A 19,186-nucleotide genomic window follows, 5' to 3' on the forward strand; every position below is an offset into this window, starting at 1 on the left:
TGAAATTGTTCCTGATGAACCTAAAGGCAGCAGCCCATGGATGTGCTACAATCCTGGCAGAGCCATGGCTCAGCTGCTCCATGTGCTCCTGGTACCCCATGACCCCAGGGAGCTCACGGCAGCACCGAGGCTGCTTAGGGAGCAACATGCGCTCATGCCTGCACCTTGCACAGAGCCGTGGTGCCAGGAATCACTGGGATTGCCCAGAGAGGTGGTGGCTGCCCAGGTCCTGGAGACTCAAGTTCAGGCTGGATGGGCTCTGAGCACCTGATGGAGCTGTAGGTGTCCCTGTTCATTGCAGGGAGCTGGACCAGTTTACCTTTAAAGGTCGCTTCCGACTCAAACGATTCTATGATAATTGCCCCCTCTGTCCCTCTTTTCCTTTGACAAACAATTTCTGGTGAGATTGAATTTAAAATCCTTAAAATTCAATGTGACTTTTTTTCCCCATAAAACTGAATCACTGTTTTCTCGAAGGCAACAGCAATGTGCTTTCCTAATGGCTTTCCTTGTGTGTACGGCTGCACAAACTTTTTTCTTTATACACCCCCTCCGCAGGCACACACACACATACACACTTGTTGCTCAGTTATGATTTCAGGAGTCGCGAATTGGCTGTGTCCATTGGGGATCACTATTGCTACAAACACGAAGGGTTGGGATTTTTGGCTCCGAACTCATCCCAGGGGAATGATGCCCAGCTGCCACATCCCTGCAGCCCTACCCAGGAGCAACAGGGACAGCCCCAAACACGGCTGTGCCTTCACTGGGAGGAAAAGAAAGGCAACATGGGATAGAAACCCACCAAACCCGGCGTGTTTGCGTGAAGGGTCTGTAATTTTCGTGTTTAACACTCCGTTAGATCTAATGGAAAGCTGATATTTTTCTGGAGGTGTGAAATTAACCTTTCAATAAGACTAAAAGCTATCTCAAGCGTTTTCAAGCTGGAGTTTAAAATAGAGCAATTATGAAACTCGCTGAAAGGCTGCCAAGTTTTCTTGTTGAAAACTGCTGCAGATGAATTATGTTTCCCTTGTGATTTACAGCAGCGTGAGGGACTTTGGTTTGTATTTAAATCTGTTTCTGTTGAAGACTATTTGTAGCTTAAAGAAATTTAATTTTTTTGGACAAAGTTGTCAAACTCCATCAGAGAAAATGGCTTGCAGTGTCTAATACTACAAATCGCTGAGAAACAGCATTGTTTTCATGAATCACTCATAGCAATTATATGTCTGTATGAAAGCAGATTGTGTTTCTGGTGCTCAGCGGAGTGGCTTGGCTGCAGGCAGCAAGGAGAGGAAGGCTTTCCCTTCCTTAAATCCTAGCAATGTGAGGTTTTAGGGCCAGCACCTCCGTGCCATGCTCTGTTATTCCTGTTTGAGTAAAAGAGGATGTGCACTCATGTGTTTTTATATATACACTCCTGGCCTCTCCACAGAGAACAACGTATAGCAATGGGATTGATGTGGTGCAGTGGATAAATACCGAGGCAGCATCCACCCTGGGCATTCCTGGGAAAATGGAAGATGTCGGATGGGGCACGTGGCAGTGTCACTGCTGCAGTGTTTGGAGCAGGGCTGAAAGCTGTTTGCTGGGAGTGGGATTGAACTTCCTCTGAAACTTGCCTCAGGGGATATGAACATCAAATATGTCTGCAGAAGGGATTTTAAAAGGGGAATTAACATTTAAAATATTCATGTGGAAAGGCCTCATGTCGCAATGTACGAATATCCTCTTTTCATGTATGTTGACACCTGCAGCTTCATTTGGAGCCTCATAAACAAGCTCCTTGGCCACCCTGAAAGCCTGGCAGAGCCCTGCTGCTAATGCTGGGTGGGTACTGAGACGCACGTGGCTGGAGTTGTAAATTATGACCCTTTCACAGCTTCATTGCCCCCCTTCAGACACGCTCCAGGGCCTCAGTGTCTCGTAGTGAGAGGCCTTGAAGCATCATAGATATGCTCCAGCTTTGGTCCTGCTCAAAGGGTGGGCTGCTCTTCGGCAGAACGAGGCACCCTGGGGGCCTGTCCTGGCACATCAGCTCTGCAGCCACTGCATTATTTGCAATCACCTCTCTGCCTGTGTATCTAATTAAAAAGATACCATTAACATGTCAAAGTAACTGATATTCCAGCAATCTCCTTAATTATCCTCCGTAAATGTCTGTCAGCTGTATGGGTTCATACGTTGCCATCCATCCTAATGGGAAACATGCTCCTGCAGATGGGCCTGGTGCTACCAGCATTAACACGATGAGGATGATTTACTTCACTGGAAACCTATTTTGATACATAAAATAGCTAGCAGGTAATTGATTTCTTGGTAAAATTCAGCTGAGTGTGTCATGATTCTTGAAAAACACGGCAAAGTGGCTCCTAAAAGTGATGAATCACATTTCTGCTCTCTTTTATGTCAGCCTCGCATTGATGTAGCGGTGGGGTTTGGAGGGGCAGGCTCAGCTCCAACAGCACTGAGGTCAGTGTTGGTTTAAAGAACGCTGGGTCTGGTTCCGCCGTCCCCAGGTCGTCAGGACAGGATCCTGGAAAAGCAAAGAAGCTGTAACAGATGCTGATTGTTTTGCTCCATTCTTGGTGAATGAGCTATACCTGGGCTTGGGTTACAAGCACCAGCAGGAGCTCATCAGAAACTCCCCACTGTAATGTGCACTGATGGTGTGACCTCCCGGAGGGTAGCAGCAGCCGTGGTTGGGGCAGGTCCTGCTTTGAGGTGCATCCCAGTGCTGGGGGAGGCTGAGTATATGAGAGCTCCTCAGTAGTTCTTCTATCTGTGATTCTTCCCTTGCAGTCCCATCAGAATGATCAAATTAGCTCAAATCAGTTGCTCATTTTTTGTGCAGCTACTTTGGCTGAGTAGTTTTTGACTGTAAGATGCATGAGGGGAATATTTGTGCAGGGTTTCTGAAAGGACTCAGTGCTTGTGCAGCTGTTAACCTTGGGAGCTGATCAAAAAGGCAGAAAATTGTATTTCTTATTTCAGGGTATTACACGGTTACATGCAGTTAATAGCACAAGAGAGCTCATTTTCATGGAAATCCCCAGATTTCTAGTTTTTTAGAAAGCAAGATTTTTCTTCAGTCCATCTCCTCTCCCTAAGGCCCCTCAAAATTTCTGTTTAAAAGGAAAACTTTGTATTACTCCATACCGCACAGCTGAGACATTTCAACCAGCTCCCCTTCTACTCCAACAAATCAGCAGAACACTCTGCCTTGAAGAACAAAGGTGTGGTGGTGGTGATGGTGAGTTACCTGCTGGTGCCAAACCTTTCTGTTTGGAGTTACATGAGAGTCAGTGGCGGCCACCTGGCTTGTGCTGCTTGGGATTGTGGTTTCCTACCCCCATCACCAGGCCCTAGTTATGAGTTGGTGTGCTGCCTTATTAAATTTGGTCTCCCTGGAGTGGAGGAGAGGTGGTGTAGCACAAAAGTTTCTAAATCTGCAGCCAGAACGGGGGGGAAAAGCACAATGTGCATAGAGCTCCCTAGGAGCTTGGGAATTTCACAAACTTTCTGAAATTAGAAAAAAAACCTGCCTGTTAACAACATATTAATGAGAATAGATTTCTATACTTAACAAGGCCAGACAGTATTAATGTGTAAGTGCAGGGAAACGGCTAATGAATAGGATTCATCCTTACTAAGGCAATCTATAACCTCTTTGAGTTCTACAAGTGGTGGGGAAGTCACTGCTGAAGTGACTGGAATTAATGAGGTGTCTAAGGAATTTTATCAAGTTTTCTGTAAAAGTCTTTCACTTGCTCCTGAGGAGATGGATATATTCAGAGAGAGGCAGAGAAAAAATTCCTTTGTATCTGCTTAAAGGTTGAGTGATCATGAAGAGCTCCCTAAGCTCATGGGGTTTATAGCCTTCATGCTGAATTTTTATGGGAGCTTTGAAGAACATCAGTCCCATTAGTAAAGAAATACATTTAACCTCTTCAATCTATTGGTTTACCTCCTACAGCTCCAATCCGACAAGATTCCTCAGTGCATGAACGCATCTGAAATGATGCAGTGGCACAAACAGCCCAGACTGGGTGTGGGCTTTGATGCAGGATTTTAATAAAGACATTTGTCTGCAGCTTGCACAAAACAGTTTTTACTTAATGTTTTCCCAGGGCTAAGGTGATTGAACCATCCTACGTTACGCTGATTAGCAATCATAACAGTTTTCAAGGAAAACAAAAGCTTGAAGGTCTTAGTGTGCTGTGTTGGTGACTGGATGGCAGATGAAGTGGCCACATTTCTTTGCCTATACTTAGGGTGGAGCAGAAGGAAAAACTCCATTCTTCCTTCCTGTAAGTGACAGCTGAAGCTTACAGTCACCACGCCACATAATTACCCTTCTATATCATAGAATCGTGAAGGTTGGTAAAGACCACTGAGATCACCTAGTTCAACCATCAACCCATCACTACCGTGCCCACGCATAGAACCATAGAGTCATTAAGGTTGGAAAAGGCCTCTAAGATCAGCTAGTCCAACCATAATGCACTACTTTGCATTAACTGAAGGGTAAACATTATACCAAAGTAGCTGTGCTATCAAAGACAAGTTATTCACATGCCCATGTCATCTTCTGTCATGTCTCCTTGGATCAGAGCTCATAAGAAGTGCCTGGGTGTGCATGGACCCCTTCTTTGCTGCTGAGCTCTTGGTTGGAGCATGAGCAGGCAGAGGGACTTTGCCCTTCTCTGTTAGTGTTTCCTTCCAGAAATTGAAAGGCTTGAAGGGATCAGGATGTGTTTGACTGTGTATGTGTGTGCACGCATCTATTCATAATTTCCTGTGGCAACAGTTATCCTCTTTTTATTAAAAATCTCTCACACATATCTATCTATCTATATATACGTATATAAACTGCATGTAGGAGTTGTTCTCGTGCCCTGAGAAGAGTGCAGAATAAGGGAAAACACAGGGAAGAAATGTGCTTCCCTGACATTAATGTGTTGTGCCTGTGTGTAAAACACTAAATATAATTAGAACAAGCAGAGAGCAGCAGTTGTTCCCCTGCTTCTGCTCTTCTTTTCTATTCAGGAGCCCAGTTTGGGATGCGGGGATGTGAGCTCTGCTCCAGGCGCCGTGCAAGGATGTCAGCAGGGAGAGTGCCATGTTCCAGGAAGATAAATCCTTTCTTGGGGTTTGGTCTTGATTAGAAAACTAAGTTACTCTTTCTATTCTTAGAATATGACATGGAGAGCTCGAACAATGAGCTGGAAGTCAGCAAAACAGAATCACATGTCACCTTTAGAGCTGGATGTGCAGAACAAGTGAATGGGTTCGGAGTTTGCCGTCAGTCTAAAGTATGCAGCTACAAGGTTTATATTTGGTTTGGGGAAGGCTTTTTTCTAATCAGGAGAAACTGGAATAAGCTGTTTTCAACAGTTGGTCTTATGGTTTTAGAAGCGAAATGCAGCCTGTTCAGGGAGGAAGAGTGAGAACTTGATGAAATTAGTTTAATATAAAGAAAGGTAGCCTGAACACTTTGAGCTAGGGATAAAATAAATATGTTCCGGACTGAAGGAGGGTATTGTAGAAATGGGTCCAGTACAGCAGCAGCAAATGCTTTACTTCTGGATAAATCTCTATGCAGTACTGTGGCATACATGGAAAGGTGCTGCAAGTCCTATAGACATAACCTCAAGGTTTCTTAGTGTCTGATGTTAAGAAGCTAAGGCCAAACACAGGCCACTTAAGAGTAACAACATCCCACCTTTGCATAGAATCATGAAATCATTAAGGCTGGAAAAGACCACTAAGATCATCAAGTCCAACCCACCCCACCATGCCCATTGACCGTGTCCCTCAGTGCCACATATCCGTGGTCCTTGAACACCTCCAGGGACGGTGACTCCACCACCTCCCTGGGCAGCCGGTGCCAGTGCATCACTACCCTTCCTTCTCAGAAATTTTTCCTAACACCCAATCATCCATTCCAGTTGTTGACCCCTCATCGTCATGCTCGCTGAATCATTGACTCTCTGGAAGCTAACAGAAAGCCCGCTGCTTGCTGACATAAGAATCTTGCTGGAATTTCCCCAGAGCGTTAGGTAGGCAAGAAACAGATCATATTTTTCGTACTTCTCACTAATTCTCCCTAAAACTTTAATTGCTGGTCTATGAGCATGGAACTGCCAATCTCATTTTAACGTGCCTGCTGTACAGCTGAACTGTCAGCTGCTGAAGTTATTAGTTTATAATTATAACGCTGCAGCCCCTTAATTACAGGCGCTGCCACAGCATTGTTCACCAGTGTAACTGTTTACCTTTCTGACGACAGTTTGGGCTCCTCAAACACAATGTTACCGGGCGGGACGCAGTCACCGTGTCACCTCCCTGCCAACAGCAGACGCGTGCGGTGCCGGTGTGGTGCTCTGACCGAGGGGATGTACATCACAGCACAACCTGCTCCCGTCACACCCATGGGGAATTGGTGTCGAAATGGATGAACAGGAGGAGGGCTGAGTGCTCTCTGCTCCCCTGCAGCTGACGGGTAATTGTGGGCACAGCCACCGACAGGCAGCGATTTAGGGATAATGCAGCCAGGAACCGTTCTTGTCTCATTTGCACTGACGTATCCATGTAATCAGCTCATTTTGGTCGGTTGCTATTATTTCCTGGGGAAATTGCTACTTGCTGCTCCCCCGGGAGATGAGTAATTGCAAAGCGAAATTTGACAATGGGTAATAACGGGACAATACAAAATAGCAAGGTAGCCCAACTCCGCAACGCTTCCCCGAGTGTCAAGGCAAACGATAACAAGCACTTACTCCTCCACCTGGCTCTGTTTCTGCATCACTGGCGGAGGCGTGGGGAAGTGTGAGAGCCGGGGCTGCAGCTCGGCGGTGCCTGGGCTGCCTCAGTGGGGGAGCACGCTGTGTGCAGGGCTTTGAGCTGTGGTCACGAAAAAGGAGAGCCAAAATGTGTTCATTTAATCCATTGGAGCTTGCAAAGTTGTTTGTGTACAGTGTGCCTGAGCGCCCACAGGTGATACAGTTGGAGGGATGCGCATGCATGCACCCGTGTATATAAGCACGCACAGAGAGGCTAAAGGTCTGGTGCTGGAGAATGGGAATAAGGCAGAGACACCCAGCTCACAGTTAGTTTCTTTTTTCTTTCCTTTCTGTTTTTTTCTTTTTTTCCTTTTTTTTTTTTTCTTTTATTCTTTCAGCTCTTCCAAGCAATCAAGCCTGCTGGCTGTGGCTTCTCAGACTCTGTCCCTCCCTGCAGGCAGTGCTGCGGCTCAGCCGCCTTTGAGAGCTCTGCTCCGAGGATGTGTTGCGGTTTAGCTGTTTCTCCTCATGGCACAACATCCCGCAGATTTGTTTCGTGCTCAGCCAGGCTCGGTTTGCAGCTCCCCGCGTGCAAGTTAGAAGGTTTTTGAAGTCCTTTGCTTGCGACTTGCATTAGCAGCGGAAAGTAAATATTCCCACTGCTCTTCAGCAGTTCTCCTCCTTGGGAGCTGTAAACGGCATAAACCACCAATGGGCTGGCAGCAGGCTGGGGGGGGACGTGGCACGCTTGAAAAACCCGTGACATCGGATTAAAGAGCACCCAGGGGCCAAGCAGGCACCAGCAGAGCCCTGATTCTGCTGCTCCTGCAGAGGAGTGCTGCTGTCAGAAGGACCTTCCCCTTTCCTTGGGATTTTGCCCTCAAACCGTGCTGTGATCGGTGATGTTTTCATTCTTTCTCATTTGATTTTCTTTTTTTCCTGAGTGGTTTTGCAGCTTCCCTGTGTGGTTCCCAGCACAGCCCCTCACTCAGATCATGGGGTCAGTATTGCTGCATCGTTCAGACTTGTCCCACACTGTCCCTAAGCGTTTGCTGTGTGCCAGCTGTTATACAGCGTTTAGCAAATCAGTGTTGTGTGGCAAGCCTGAAAAAGAAGTGAGCTGCTTTGTTTTATTGCTCACTATATTATTTGGTGTAGGATGACACAGGCATGTCTGTGTTAACCCATGTACTTGTAGATGTGCAGTCTGTGTTTAGCACTGTGAGGTTTAGGGGATGTCTCTGCATTCTGGTGCCGAGAGACAGTGCTATAGTACACAAATCCCCTTTCAGCATCCATTTCTGTTCAGTAAACGTGCTAGTTGTTCACTGCTGGAGCAAGGAGATTACACGGGGGTTTTCTCCTGTGCCTTGTGATCTTTTGTTGTTGCTCGGGGCACTTAGTGCCATGGGCAGCCCACTGGGTTGGGCCGTGAGGAGGAGAAAGGCAGAGAATTGAGCACAGCATAAATACAAGTAAAATCTATGGCCATTCAAAGAGGGCTTTGCTGGCTCTCACAAAATCCTCCAGCTTCAGCGCTGTTTGGGAGTGCTGTTAGTTACAGTGCAGTGCTTGAGGGAAAACAGTGGGTTTGGCACAGGAGCTAAAAGTACATGGAACTTAGTGCAAGAAAGGTCAGCGTAAAGATGAATTTCACTGAGGCCCATATGAAGAGATTCCAGTGAAATGATGCATAATCTGTAAGGTGGCTGCAGACCACTTCCCTTCCATCTCATAAAACCAACAAATGTAAGTGTTTAGTTAGTTTAGTTGTTTTTTTCCTTAGTGCAAGTACAAGTTAAAAAGCTTACGTGTTGGCTGTTGCCTATTTTAGGAGTTCTCACGCAGGATAACACTTTCAGCGACTTTTGTTGGGTTCCTCAGCGTGGTGCTGCAAATTCTGAGCATCGCAGTGTGAAATGATCCCAAAATGGCTCCTGCCGTGGCCTCAGGCTGCTGGGGCAGGGTGTGCTGGGGCAGGAACCCAGCAGCATGGCCGCAGGGCCGGGCCTGGCCACACTGCTGGGCTCTGCTCCCCCTGCCCCAACATGGGAGAGGCCACTGGAGGTTGCGTCTGCTTTTTGGCTGCAGTAGGCTGCTCCAAATGTAATGCTTCCTATTTTATTATACTGGCCCATAACATCAGAGGCGGGTGTTGGTGGTATGGCAGCAGATGTTGAACCTTCCCACCAACGTCCCGTTATGTTCTGTTGCAGTGCAATGGATGGCAGCAGAGGGGCAGTCTGATAAAATGGCGTCTGACATGGAAGTGCATGCGGAGCAAAAGGGTGTCATTGAGTTCCTCCATCCGGAAAAAACTGCACCCATTCATACATGTTTATGGAGACCAAACAGTGGAAATGAGCACCATGAGGCAGTAGGTGGTGTGATCCAGCTGTGACAGTGGGGCTCCTCCGTGGGTGCAGATAGTTATGAGAACGGCATGCAGGCTCTTGTCCATCACTGGTGAAAATGCATAGCTAATGGTGGCAACTGTGTTGAAAAATAGTGGTTTTGCAGCTAAGAGTTTGCTCTATCAAACAGTGTTGTTGTGCTTTTTGTATCTGTTGTAGTTCCCACAAGACGTAAGTAGAAGGCATTACTTTTGGAGCAGCCTATAACATTGGCTACAGGCTGCTCATATTGTGCCAAGGAGTATATATATATGTAAGTGTATATACTCCTTATTATTATATATATAATTAAGAATTGCCACTCCTCCCACCTGTCGCCCGTGGTTCAGGTCGATCCACCCTTGCTGCTCCTGTTCGCATCCAGCGCTGCCGTCTGCTGCCCCCTGCCGCTGCCGCAGGGCCCCGCCGCCCCCGGCCGGCTGCGTTTCATGCATGTTTTCAATGGTTCACAGACCAGCGTGGCATTTTTCCGATGTACATATTCTACAGAATACAAAGCACTCGGGTTCTCAGAGCAAAACTGACGCGACTTGTCCGTATTTCCGTTTTTCTTTCCCTTTTCTCTCCCCAAAAGGAGCTCCGTGTCAGCTTGTCACTTCAGCATCTCCCCTTCTGTTTGTATTTTTTTGGTATCCACGTGGCGATGAAACTGTGCTGTTGCATTTAGAGATGTAGTCATTTCTCAGCTGCTATGGGGAGAGGGTAAATCATAAAACCAGGAAAGATTTCTTATTTAAATACCACGGTTGTCTCAATGTGTACTTTGGGAGTCAGTGCAGGTAAGAAAGGTAACAGAACTTGCTAGGAAGGGATGAAACAGTGGCAATCTTCTGCTCCCTGGTAATGTAACCAAAATTCAGCAGAATGAAGGGGATGCAGATACGTATTTTCAACATATATAGAGATTAGAATCTGAAACTTGTGTTAATAAAGGGTTTAAATGTTGCCTGGCATTAGAGTTCCATTTGGTTTTGCTTCTCTTAGTGCAAATCCATTGTTCAAGAAGTGAGAGATATAAATACTGACAAAACAGGAGCTAAGATTTTCGAAGTCCCACTGAGGCTGAATTTGCAATGAATTGATGTCATACAAGTTCTGGCTGCTCTCCAAGGCAGTATGGTGACACCACCCTCTCACTTTGTCATTTATGATCTTCATCATTCTTAGATTTGTGAAGGTGACTCCTCCCTGATGTAGCAATAATTTAGTATTGTTGGTTTGCAAAATATTTTACTATTCACTGTTGTTAGGAGGGGAAAAAAAACAGAACAGTAAATACTTTTTGACAGTGTATTTTTCATATAAAATCCTTTTTGTTTGCTCCCTTCCCCCCAATCTGCAAAATTTTAAGTGCACAAGAAGAGCATGTCTACACAGGATCCAACAGGCAAACCTGAGCTTCCCCTGTGTTCTGAGTTGACCAGCTGTGAACTAGAAGACTTTTGACAGCTTATTAGTCTACGGCTGCACTGTGCTACTGAAGTTGTAGGACTTCTCATTCAGCTGGCTTGCCTTTAGCAAACTTGGAATGCAAACAAAACAAGCTCAGATGTCTGTTCAGCTCAATGCACGCAAATTCACTGTCACTGACAATGGGAATTACATGGCATTTAGACTACAGAAGCCCAAAGCTGCAAACCCAGAAACACCACTTAGCTGCCACCTTGTTTGAGGAGGAGGCTCCGTTCTGTACAATATCGTTAAGTCCAACAACATATACTTATCATAGAATGGCTTGGATTGGAAGGGACCTCAAAGACCATCAGGTCCCTGCCTCCTGTTCGGATCAATCCCTACCAAATAATAGAAGACTGTTTGTAAACACCTTTTATTGATAATGATTTGCAAACACCTTTGTTCACAATTACAGAAGATTCACCTTTTGTAAGCCAAAACATATGTCTTGTCGAAGTTTATGGATTAACACAAAGTGTTCAGCTTTACAGATCTGGAACTGTTTGCACCTGGAGCATAAGCAAAACAAGTACCTGTGTATTAAAGTTCACAGAAGCAATAGGAAGTTTTTAGCTCCTGCTCTTTTACTATTGGCTGGAACACAAAGTGAAGTCGTATGCATTATTCTTCAAGAGCATCATCAGTAGTCTTCACAATATTTACTGTTTGGCCTCTGCTTCCATCTGAGTTTCTTGAGATTCTTCAGCTTCTGAAAGTTTTTCATCATCTAAAATAACATATTACTGTTATTTAAATGTGCTTAGATTATATTTGCAGACTATATTGCAATGCCGTGCCAACTGAAGTATTTTATGTTGATTGCCTTAAATCTGTAGTTGAGTATCACTTTATACAAAATGCTATGTTTAAGGCTGATATCTTCAACAGTTATTACAGGAAATCCTGCAGGATCCAGGATTGGAGCCAGATTGCTTCACATTACATGCCCTATCTTTGTTTACTGATAGTTGATTTCAGCTAAGGTTGTTCCTTCCACTAAACTCTTACTTCCTCCATAAAATTCTAGAAACTGAAAGGAAAACGTTACAATCATACAGAAATGTATTTTAGAGACTAATACTTAAGCAAGTGTTATTAACGCTTAGTAACAATAACCTTCTGCTAAACAGCATCTAGGGTTAAGAGTTCATTCTGCTTAAGAAGATCTAGAGGGCCTTAGAGAATGAAAGTCCGCTCTTACAGCCACATGTGCATGTTAATCAGGTGATGCTCACAGACTATACCAATTATTCTGTCTTCAAAAGACAAAGCAAGCATCCAGTAAATAGTATTTGAAACAAAATTACCTATATTAGAGCATGAAAAGTAATAACCACTGATTTTTTAAATATGGTTGGTATGATAAAAGCATGTTCTGACTGTGTTCTTGAATTTAGCTCTTGTGTTTGACAGCTTTAGTCCCCGTTCTATTATGGGCTCCCTGCCTGACAGGGTTAAGTCATTTAGCTTGTCTGTACTCAAATTTCTTTTTAGCAATAACTTATAATAATATAATAATATAATATATGTTCAATAGTGTAATTCCCGAAACAGGAATTGTGCAAAAGAGTCTGGAATCTGCACAGGAATACTTTTCTGAAAACTAACAAAAAACAAACCCACCATGCCCGAAACTGCTATTCTGAAACTCCACATTATAAAGCAGTGTGTTGCTTTCAAACTAGTTCGAGGCTAGGCGGGGGGGGGTCCTAGTGGCTAACTTACAGAATTTCAAAACTAAAAAAATCTGCTCAGACTCAGGCCCTGGATTACTACTGGAAATAAAAGCTAATGCAAGAGGTCAGCAACCTGCATGGCACCTAGCTAGCTTCCAACAGCGGGCTATCTCATCTTCTGATCTTCTGAAACTCAATCCACGTATATATTACCTAAGAATACCACTTACTTTCCAGTGTTTGCTGAAGCTCATGGATGGTGCTCAGGAGAACATGAAACTGCTTTCTTCTCAGCTCCAACTGGAACAATCAAGCGTATATTCAGAAAATTCAGAGCATACACAGCCAAACAACTCATAGCAGATTCTTGTTTAATTATGTTCCTCTGAAATAATTATGTAATAATCTCTATGAAAAACCTACCTTATCTTCAACGTTTTCTTTAATGTGAGAAAGATGTTGAAGTTCTTTTCCCAAAGCTTCTAGCTGCCTGGAAAGAAATTGTCGTCATTTTTTGTTTTTTATTAAAAGTTCCCTGAATGTATTGAAAAATAGGTTTAAACTAAGTGGAAGAAAGAGAATCAGTAAATAAACAGCATGGATAATAGTACTGCAAAGGTAAAGAAAGCACATTAAAAGAAATGACATACCTGTAAGGCTACTTCACCTACACAGGCAACAAACACAACAACTGTCAGGTAATTCAAACACACAGTCTAGTACCTTATCTCTGACAATAGCCTGACCAGACATAGTAGTGGATATCATAAACTTTACAGCAGGTTCACAAAGAGTAATCCACGTTTTGGATGATACATGATTTAGCTGAGTCCTTAGAAAGCAACTTTTAATTTTTGTATTCCTGTGATCCATCATATATATACGCTCTGATTTTCTTCCCCAGTTCCAGTTATTATTTTAATTGATTGAGAGATAAAGGTCGTATGCAACATCTATCGTCTTTGTTATTATTCCTATCGTTTTTGCATGTGTCTTCAGGACCTTTCTGCAAGCATTTGATTGTTTTCTATTCTCATTTACTCTACTACAATCCTTTCTGAGATACAGCATAGAATAATAGGTACCATACTGTAGAAACTAGCTTTCAAACGAGGATGATACAAACCTCGAGTTTGGCCCCTCTCATTTTCTTGTAATGACTCTTATAATTTATGATCCATATATTTTATGATCCATATGATGAGAACAATCTGTTTCTTTACAGGCCAGGTGGATTGAGGCTGATTAATTAGCAGGCAAAGCTATATAGAGGTCAGCAAGGGAAGAAAGTTGTTTTTTTTCTGAAGCACTGAGAGCTCTTACAACTAATCTGGGCAGGGAATTGCAAAAGGGCTTCCAGCCATGATGGCTGGGAAAAAGCTCTGGTTTAACGCAACCTGAGGGTGCTGTCTATTTCTGGGGTAGTACACTGGTATCTGGAGGGGAATGCCTTACGTGTGGTTGGGTGTGGCACTGTAAACCTTCCTATTACGGAAACAGGCTAACAACTTATAGGCTTATACAATGATTTCACCAGTATCTGGCTTCTCGTTTCTGAAAGGCTTCTGTTTCACCAAACATTGTTTACGCATTGCTGTCAGCTCTAAGCAGGCAGTGAGAAGACAAGCAATTTCCTTGCAACATCCAAGCTACACCTGGCGTTTTACTTCTTTCACTTTCAGCTCCAGAAAATCTTCACCTAATCTTCTCATTTTTCTATCTCCTTTTCTAAGACTAGTGTCATTGCCTGGTGCTGTAACAGCTCTTCTGACAAGGCAGCTAATTACACTGGCACTGCCATTTTGTGGTTCAGCTCCTGTCACTTCCTGAATTGGCTACTATGTATTACTCATGACTAAGTCAATAACAACTTCTCCTCCTCTGCGCTGCAGGACTAGTTGTTCCAAGAAATAGTCCCTTAAAAGCATAAAAAAAGGTATTTCTCTGCACTTTGTCCTATTGCATGCTGTATGACTTGCTAAAGCTATAAACGTAACTCTTGCAATAAACTATGATGCTTCTCCTCACAAGAAGTTTTCTCTAGAGTGTTTAGTAATTAAGAGTTGTCAGTGAGGCTTCCTCCAATGACTTAAGGGTGGTCTTTCTTGATTCACAGTATGTGATTTTCTGTATTTTTCTCTCAAAGTAGAGAAAGAAAGCCCTGTAATTAAAAGATTGGAGGAAAACTTCATCTAGTTTCTATGTCTAGTGTTCACATGGAGAAGTCAGTTAAAGCTGAAATACCTGTGAAGTAAGCTCCCTTTAAAAATGTTTCCATTCTCTTACTATGTCTAATTTGTAAAATCTGTAAAATAGAGACTCTGCTGTAGTTCCAAGTCCATGTCTTGGAATACAGGTATGAAGGGCTAAGGACACAAGGGCGTATGTTGTAGACACTCATACAGTGCACGAGCAAAGGGCTATTTCTAACAATATACTCTACTAAGGAGATAAGAAACTGAAGTTCTTGAAAAGCCAACATGATAAATTTATTAGCTGAACTTATTGCCATTTATAGGTCTGCTCAAGAAACTTACACTTGGATGTGTTGTGCAAAATTAGAACAACCTCCCCTCTCAAATCTTAACAATCTAGCATCATAGAAAAAAAAGCATTATCAATTAGTTGTTTCCATTCTTAATCCAACTGACTTATCTGAAAAGCTTCACTTTTAATAATCTTTATTATGAAGCCTTGATAAGTGGCATGTGCTGACTGGTGAAGTAAGAATTAGCTAAGCCACAAGAGAATGAACTGTAATAATCAAGGTTGTGGTAATGAAATCCAAGAAAAAAATAATACATGAGAAAGAAGCATATGAAATAGTGTCAGAAGCTTATAGCTAAAAGAAGTTGCTAATATTAGAGTAAATAATACGATCAAAAATCTTCCCTTTACTATAAAACAGCAAAGGACATAAAATAATAGCTTCCCTCCACCATTTCATTGAAAGCAGACAACAGGATAGACACAAGCTACATTTAAATGAGAAAGTAATCCAATGTCACGCCTTTGATCAGGTAAAGAACAAACTTGTAGATGCTTTGAGTCCTGGAATGCTTCTGTGGCTTAATAATATTCAAAAGATGATCTCCTCATGACTGCTTAAAATGACCCACAAGCACAGACAGTGATCCAAACCCAGCTGTGGCAAGTAATGCTGGAGGTTATATGCAGGACGAGTTGGACAACAGGTAGGCCTAACCTACGTGCCAGGGCAGGTTATATCGTGGTACACAAGGTAGTAATTTATAACCAGGCATGCAGGAACAACTATTACAAGGGAAACACGGAACAACTCTAGAAGCTTTCTCTTGCTTTCTCTAATTCTATCTTACTTGCCTGTGTGATATATATTCTGCATGATTACTTGCTGGTGCACTTTACAGCACTGCCGCACTATCTCTCTTTCCTGATCAACTTGTCACTGATAAACTCGTGCATTTACAGCTGAGTTCACTCATTCACCTTAACAATGGAAAAATTTCAAATACAAAATTATTAGTATTGCTTATGAACCCATACAGATAGAAATTAATTAAAGAAAGCTGATAAGGGCACAATTTTAAAATGAAACACAAGTTTTTCTTGTGTCAAAAGAAATCGTGTAACAGTGAGGAAAGGTCAAATGGTGAAACCAAGAAAATGTCAAATCTGGTGTGTTTTAATTTGCTGGTTTATTCTAATCTAATGCAGTCTCATACTCACTTCAGTGTTTCATGTCTGTCTGGATGGTGCTGTATGACTTTGGCCAATGCATCATATTCTGAAAGAAATTTAAATATTGTTAGCCTAAATTCTGAAGGTATAGATATAAGAATTGAAAATCTCACACCAGTTCTTTCTACCTCTTGAAAAAGTGTTTTAATGTTTTCAAATCTCTACGTAATACCTTGTGCAAAAAAATGAACATTCGTGTACAAATGTATAAAAATATATTACAACATATCAAAATAGATGTCTACATCAAAATCAGTTCTAAATAAACTTCAGATATGATTGTAAGCCCTTCATGACTTTCTCAAACTTACCCAGTACTAGTGATTTGTAAAGGGTGAGAAAACATGAGCTTCAGACAGCTCTGCATTGCTTCACATGTATTATTTTGTGTATGAATCGTAAGTCTTGCTTTTTTATATAATCTCATATTTATGTATATATAAGAAACCGTTGATAACATACTACACAAACATTTAAGATCTTTAGAGAAAAATACAATGCTGCAAGAGAAACAACCGGTTGCTTTTTTTTTTTTAAATAAACTTTTTTTGCATGTTAAGAACAACATGATGGTTATATAGACAATTAAAGTGGACATTTCCTAATGGCAATATTTTATGTATGCTAACCACCTCATTCAGATGGAAAATGTGGGCAGAACAGCTTAGAAAGCAAATGCTTCAGCCCTGTGCTTGCAAAGATCTAAGTACTCTACATTCCTACTGGTTAAGGTTCTTTTCAGTCCCTAATAGAGTCTAAAATTACCCACAAAGCATATATTGATGTGTTTTTAGAGGTTTTGAAACCGTTCACCTGTTAAAGCTGTTCTTTTTTTTAAACTATTTATTTTCACATTTCAATTTTTGCTTTCCTCAGTTGCTGAATTTTGATAAGACTGTTACAGGGAAATGTTTTAAATTTCAACTAAAAATATCAGCATGTCTTTTAAGAGTGGGAAACAAATGTCTCTAATACCTGGTTTAAAGGTATTTTGTACGGCCATACATGGAGTTGGTGGGTATGCAACCGGTACAACTGTTCTTGTATTAGCTCTTACTTTCCCTTAAGAGCTGAAGGAATACACTTGCATGATTTTCAGTGCTGGGTGTAAGCCTATTTAACTCTTTTGTCTTGCTGCTAATAACGTGTTTTAGTTCTTCTTAAGTAAACTGAATTGTCAAAGGATGCTTGGGAGGGTTTCTTTGGCTTGAAAGCACCTCTGAACTACTCTCTAAGTTTTCCTGATGTGTCACCGAGATTTACTGGCTTAACCTCAACCACCAAACTTTCAGCAGTATGTGTGGAACCCACCAAATGATGCTACGTGTAGCATTAATTCTTCTGCACTTTCAAAAATTTGTAATTATTTTCTGATACAATGTATTTTAAAAGATAACACGTTAATGAAACCACTGAGTGTAAATGCAGTCATTGCTCCTTACCCTGGCGATTTTTTCTAATTCTTTTCGCTTGCAGGATTTGTTTCTTGCATTCAGAAATCTTCTCGTGTGCTGCGGCTATACTATTTTCTTTAACGGAAAGATACAAATCAAACAACAAATGCCAACAATCCACTCTGCTAAATTATCACAAACAGCTCTTTATATTTTATATGATGGCCCACTAGCTCCACGAGCTTCAAAACTATATATCATTTAACAGATTAACAAAAGTTTTTATTTATACACGTTTTACACACTGACAAGATACTTACGAGGGCAAGTATGAGTGCTATTAAAATATTCCTTTAAAGTCACCCATCATACGTTTACATTTTGTTTACCAGAAGTGACTCAAACTTCTCTATGAAAGAGAAATTCAAACAAGAAAAGAATAATTTTTTCTCATATTTACCTATATCCTTATAGATTTTTTCATAATTTTCCATCTCTCTCAGGTTCATGTCATATACCAGAAGGGTTTTTCCCATTGAAAATTCACACTGCGATAAAGTACTCAGCATTCGTTGGTACTGACTGTAACTGAAAGCAAACAAGATGTTTATTCCTCAGCAGCATGAAAATACCTGCCCATTTTTATATCACGAGAAAACAAAGCCTCAGGTAATGTAAGGAACAGTTAAAACGACAGCAATTATTTAAGTAATAAAATATTTCAAAGATTCAATGTATAACTGTTGAAAGTGCAGTTAAAAATGAATGTTGCACCAATTAATTCTATCGTCATGGCCTTAAAGATGCAAAGCAGCACCAAAGCATGGGCAGATTGCCCCAGGGATTATTCCCAACTAGGGCTGGCTCTGTGACCACCACGATTAATATTTTAACACTCCAGCACTTCTCTGTGCACAGCATCATCCCAGGGTGTCCTCCTGGAATTCATACCCAGCATCAGCACAGACCCCACAGCAGAACAATGCATTGCTGCTCAACCCTTAGTTCTTTGGCCTGTTGTTTTCTAATTTCTTTTCAGGGGCGTACAGCAGAAACAGTACAGCCCCCACCTAGCAGAACAAACGCAGAGCCACCAACTGAAATACTCATGTTGTGATCCCATTGTAACAACAGGACTGCTGAATTATGAAGCAATGTGTCAATCTCAAGAGCCCTCACGGCACTGCTAGATTTCATGATGGTTTGCTCTGTAATTTTTGACCCATCTCCACTGTGCATCTTTTGCCATAGCACCTGGCCTTTGTCCTGAGAAGCCCATAGGGCCGAGTAGAGCAGCAGATGTATGCATTTTAATGCAGTTTACTTTCTTTGTCAAAACAGCAGCTCAGTTTTATGCTGAATTGCAAACCAATGAGTTTAAAAACAGCAAACAAATACCCTTCCTCCTGAGATCCAGAATTGCACCACTTGATGAAACTCTTCACCAACAGATTGATCCGCCTGTCGTCCCCAGCTCCGTCGCCATCAATTAGAAGCCGCTTGCGGATAACTTCATCTGAGGAAAAAAAACCTCGGGTTTAGCGCTCCGTGCTGGAAGCGTGGCACGGCAGGGGCTCACCCAAGAGAATGCGGGGGAAATAAAACGCGTTAAATACGCGGGGCCCGGGATCAGCAGGGAGCGCTGGGCCCGGGGCAGAGAGGCCTGGCGGAGCCCGAGGCCCCGGCATGGAGCGCTGCGGGCCGGCCCGGAGGGCTCCGCGCGGGGTGAGGCCGCGGCT

General features: G+C 42.5%; 1 protein-coding gene and 1 long non-coding RNA gene across 2 annotated transcripts; both read right to left on the reverse strand.

Annotated features, from left to right (window-relative positions):
- LOC110405068 lies at positions 2,383–7,786 on the reverse strand. Its single transcript, XR_002442669.1, has 2 exons — positions 6,786–7,786; positions 2,383–2,539 (listed from the first exon to the last, which is right to left on the reverse strand). It is a non-coding gene; the product is annotated as an uncharacterized LOC110405068 (long non-coding RNA).
- Positions 11,017–18,963, reverse strand: THOC7 (THO complex 7; the record flags this gene model as incomplete). Its single annotated transcript, XM_021409988.1, is given in 7 exon segments — positions 11,017–11,384; positions 12,564–12,633; positions 12,757–12,823; positions 16,042–16,099; positions 17,496–17,582; positions 17,908–18,035; positions 18,846–18,963. Coding segments are annotated over 7 exon segments (596 nt in total), but the record flags the coding sequence as incomplete, so codon positions are not given.

The sequence above is a fragment of the Numida meleagris genome, chromosome 11 (genome assembly GCF_002078875.1).
Source record: "Numida meleagris isolate 19003 breed g44 Domestic line chromosome 11, NumMel1.0, whole genome shotgun sequence".
Taxonomy (NCBI): Eukaryota; Metazoa; Chordata; class Aves; order Galliformes; family Numididae; genus Numida; species Numida meleagris.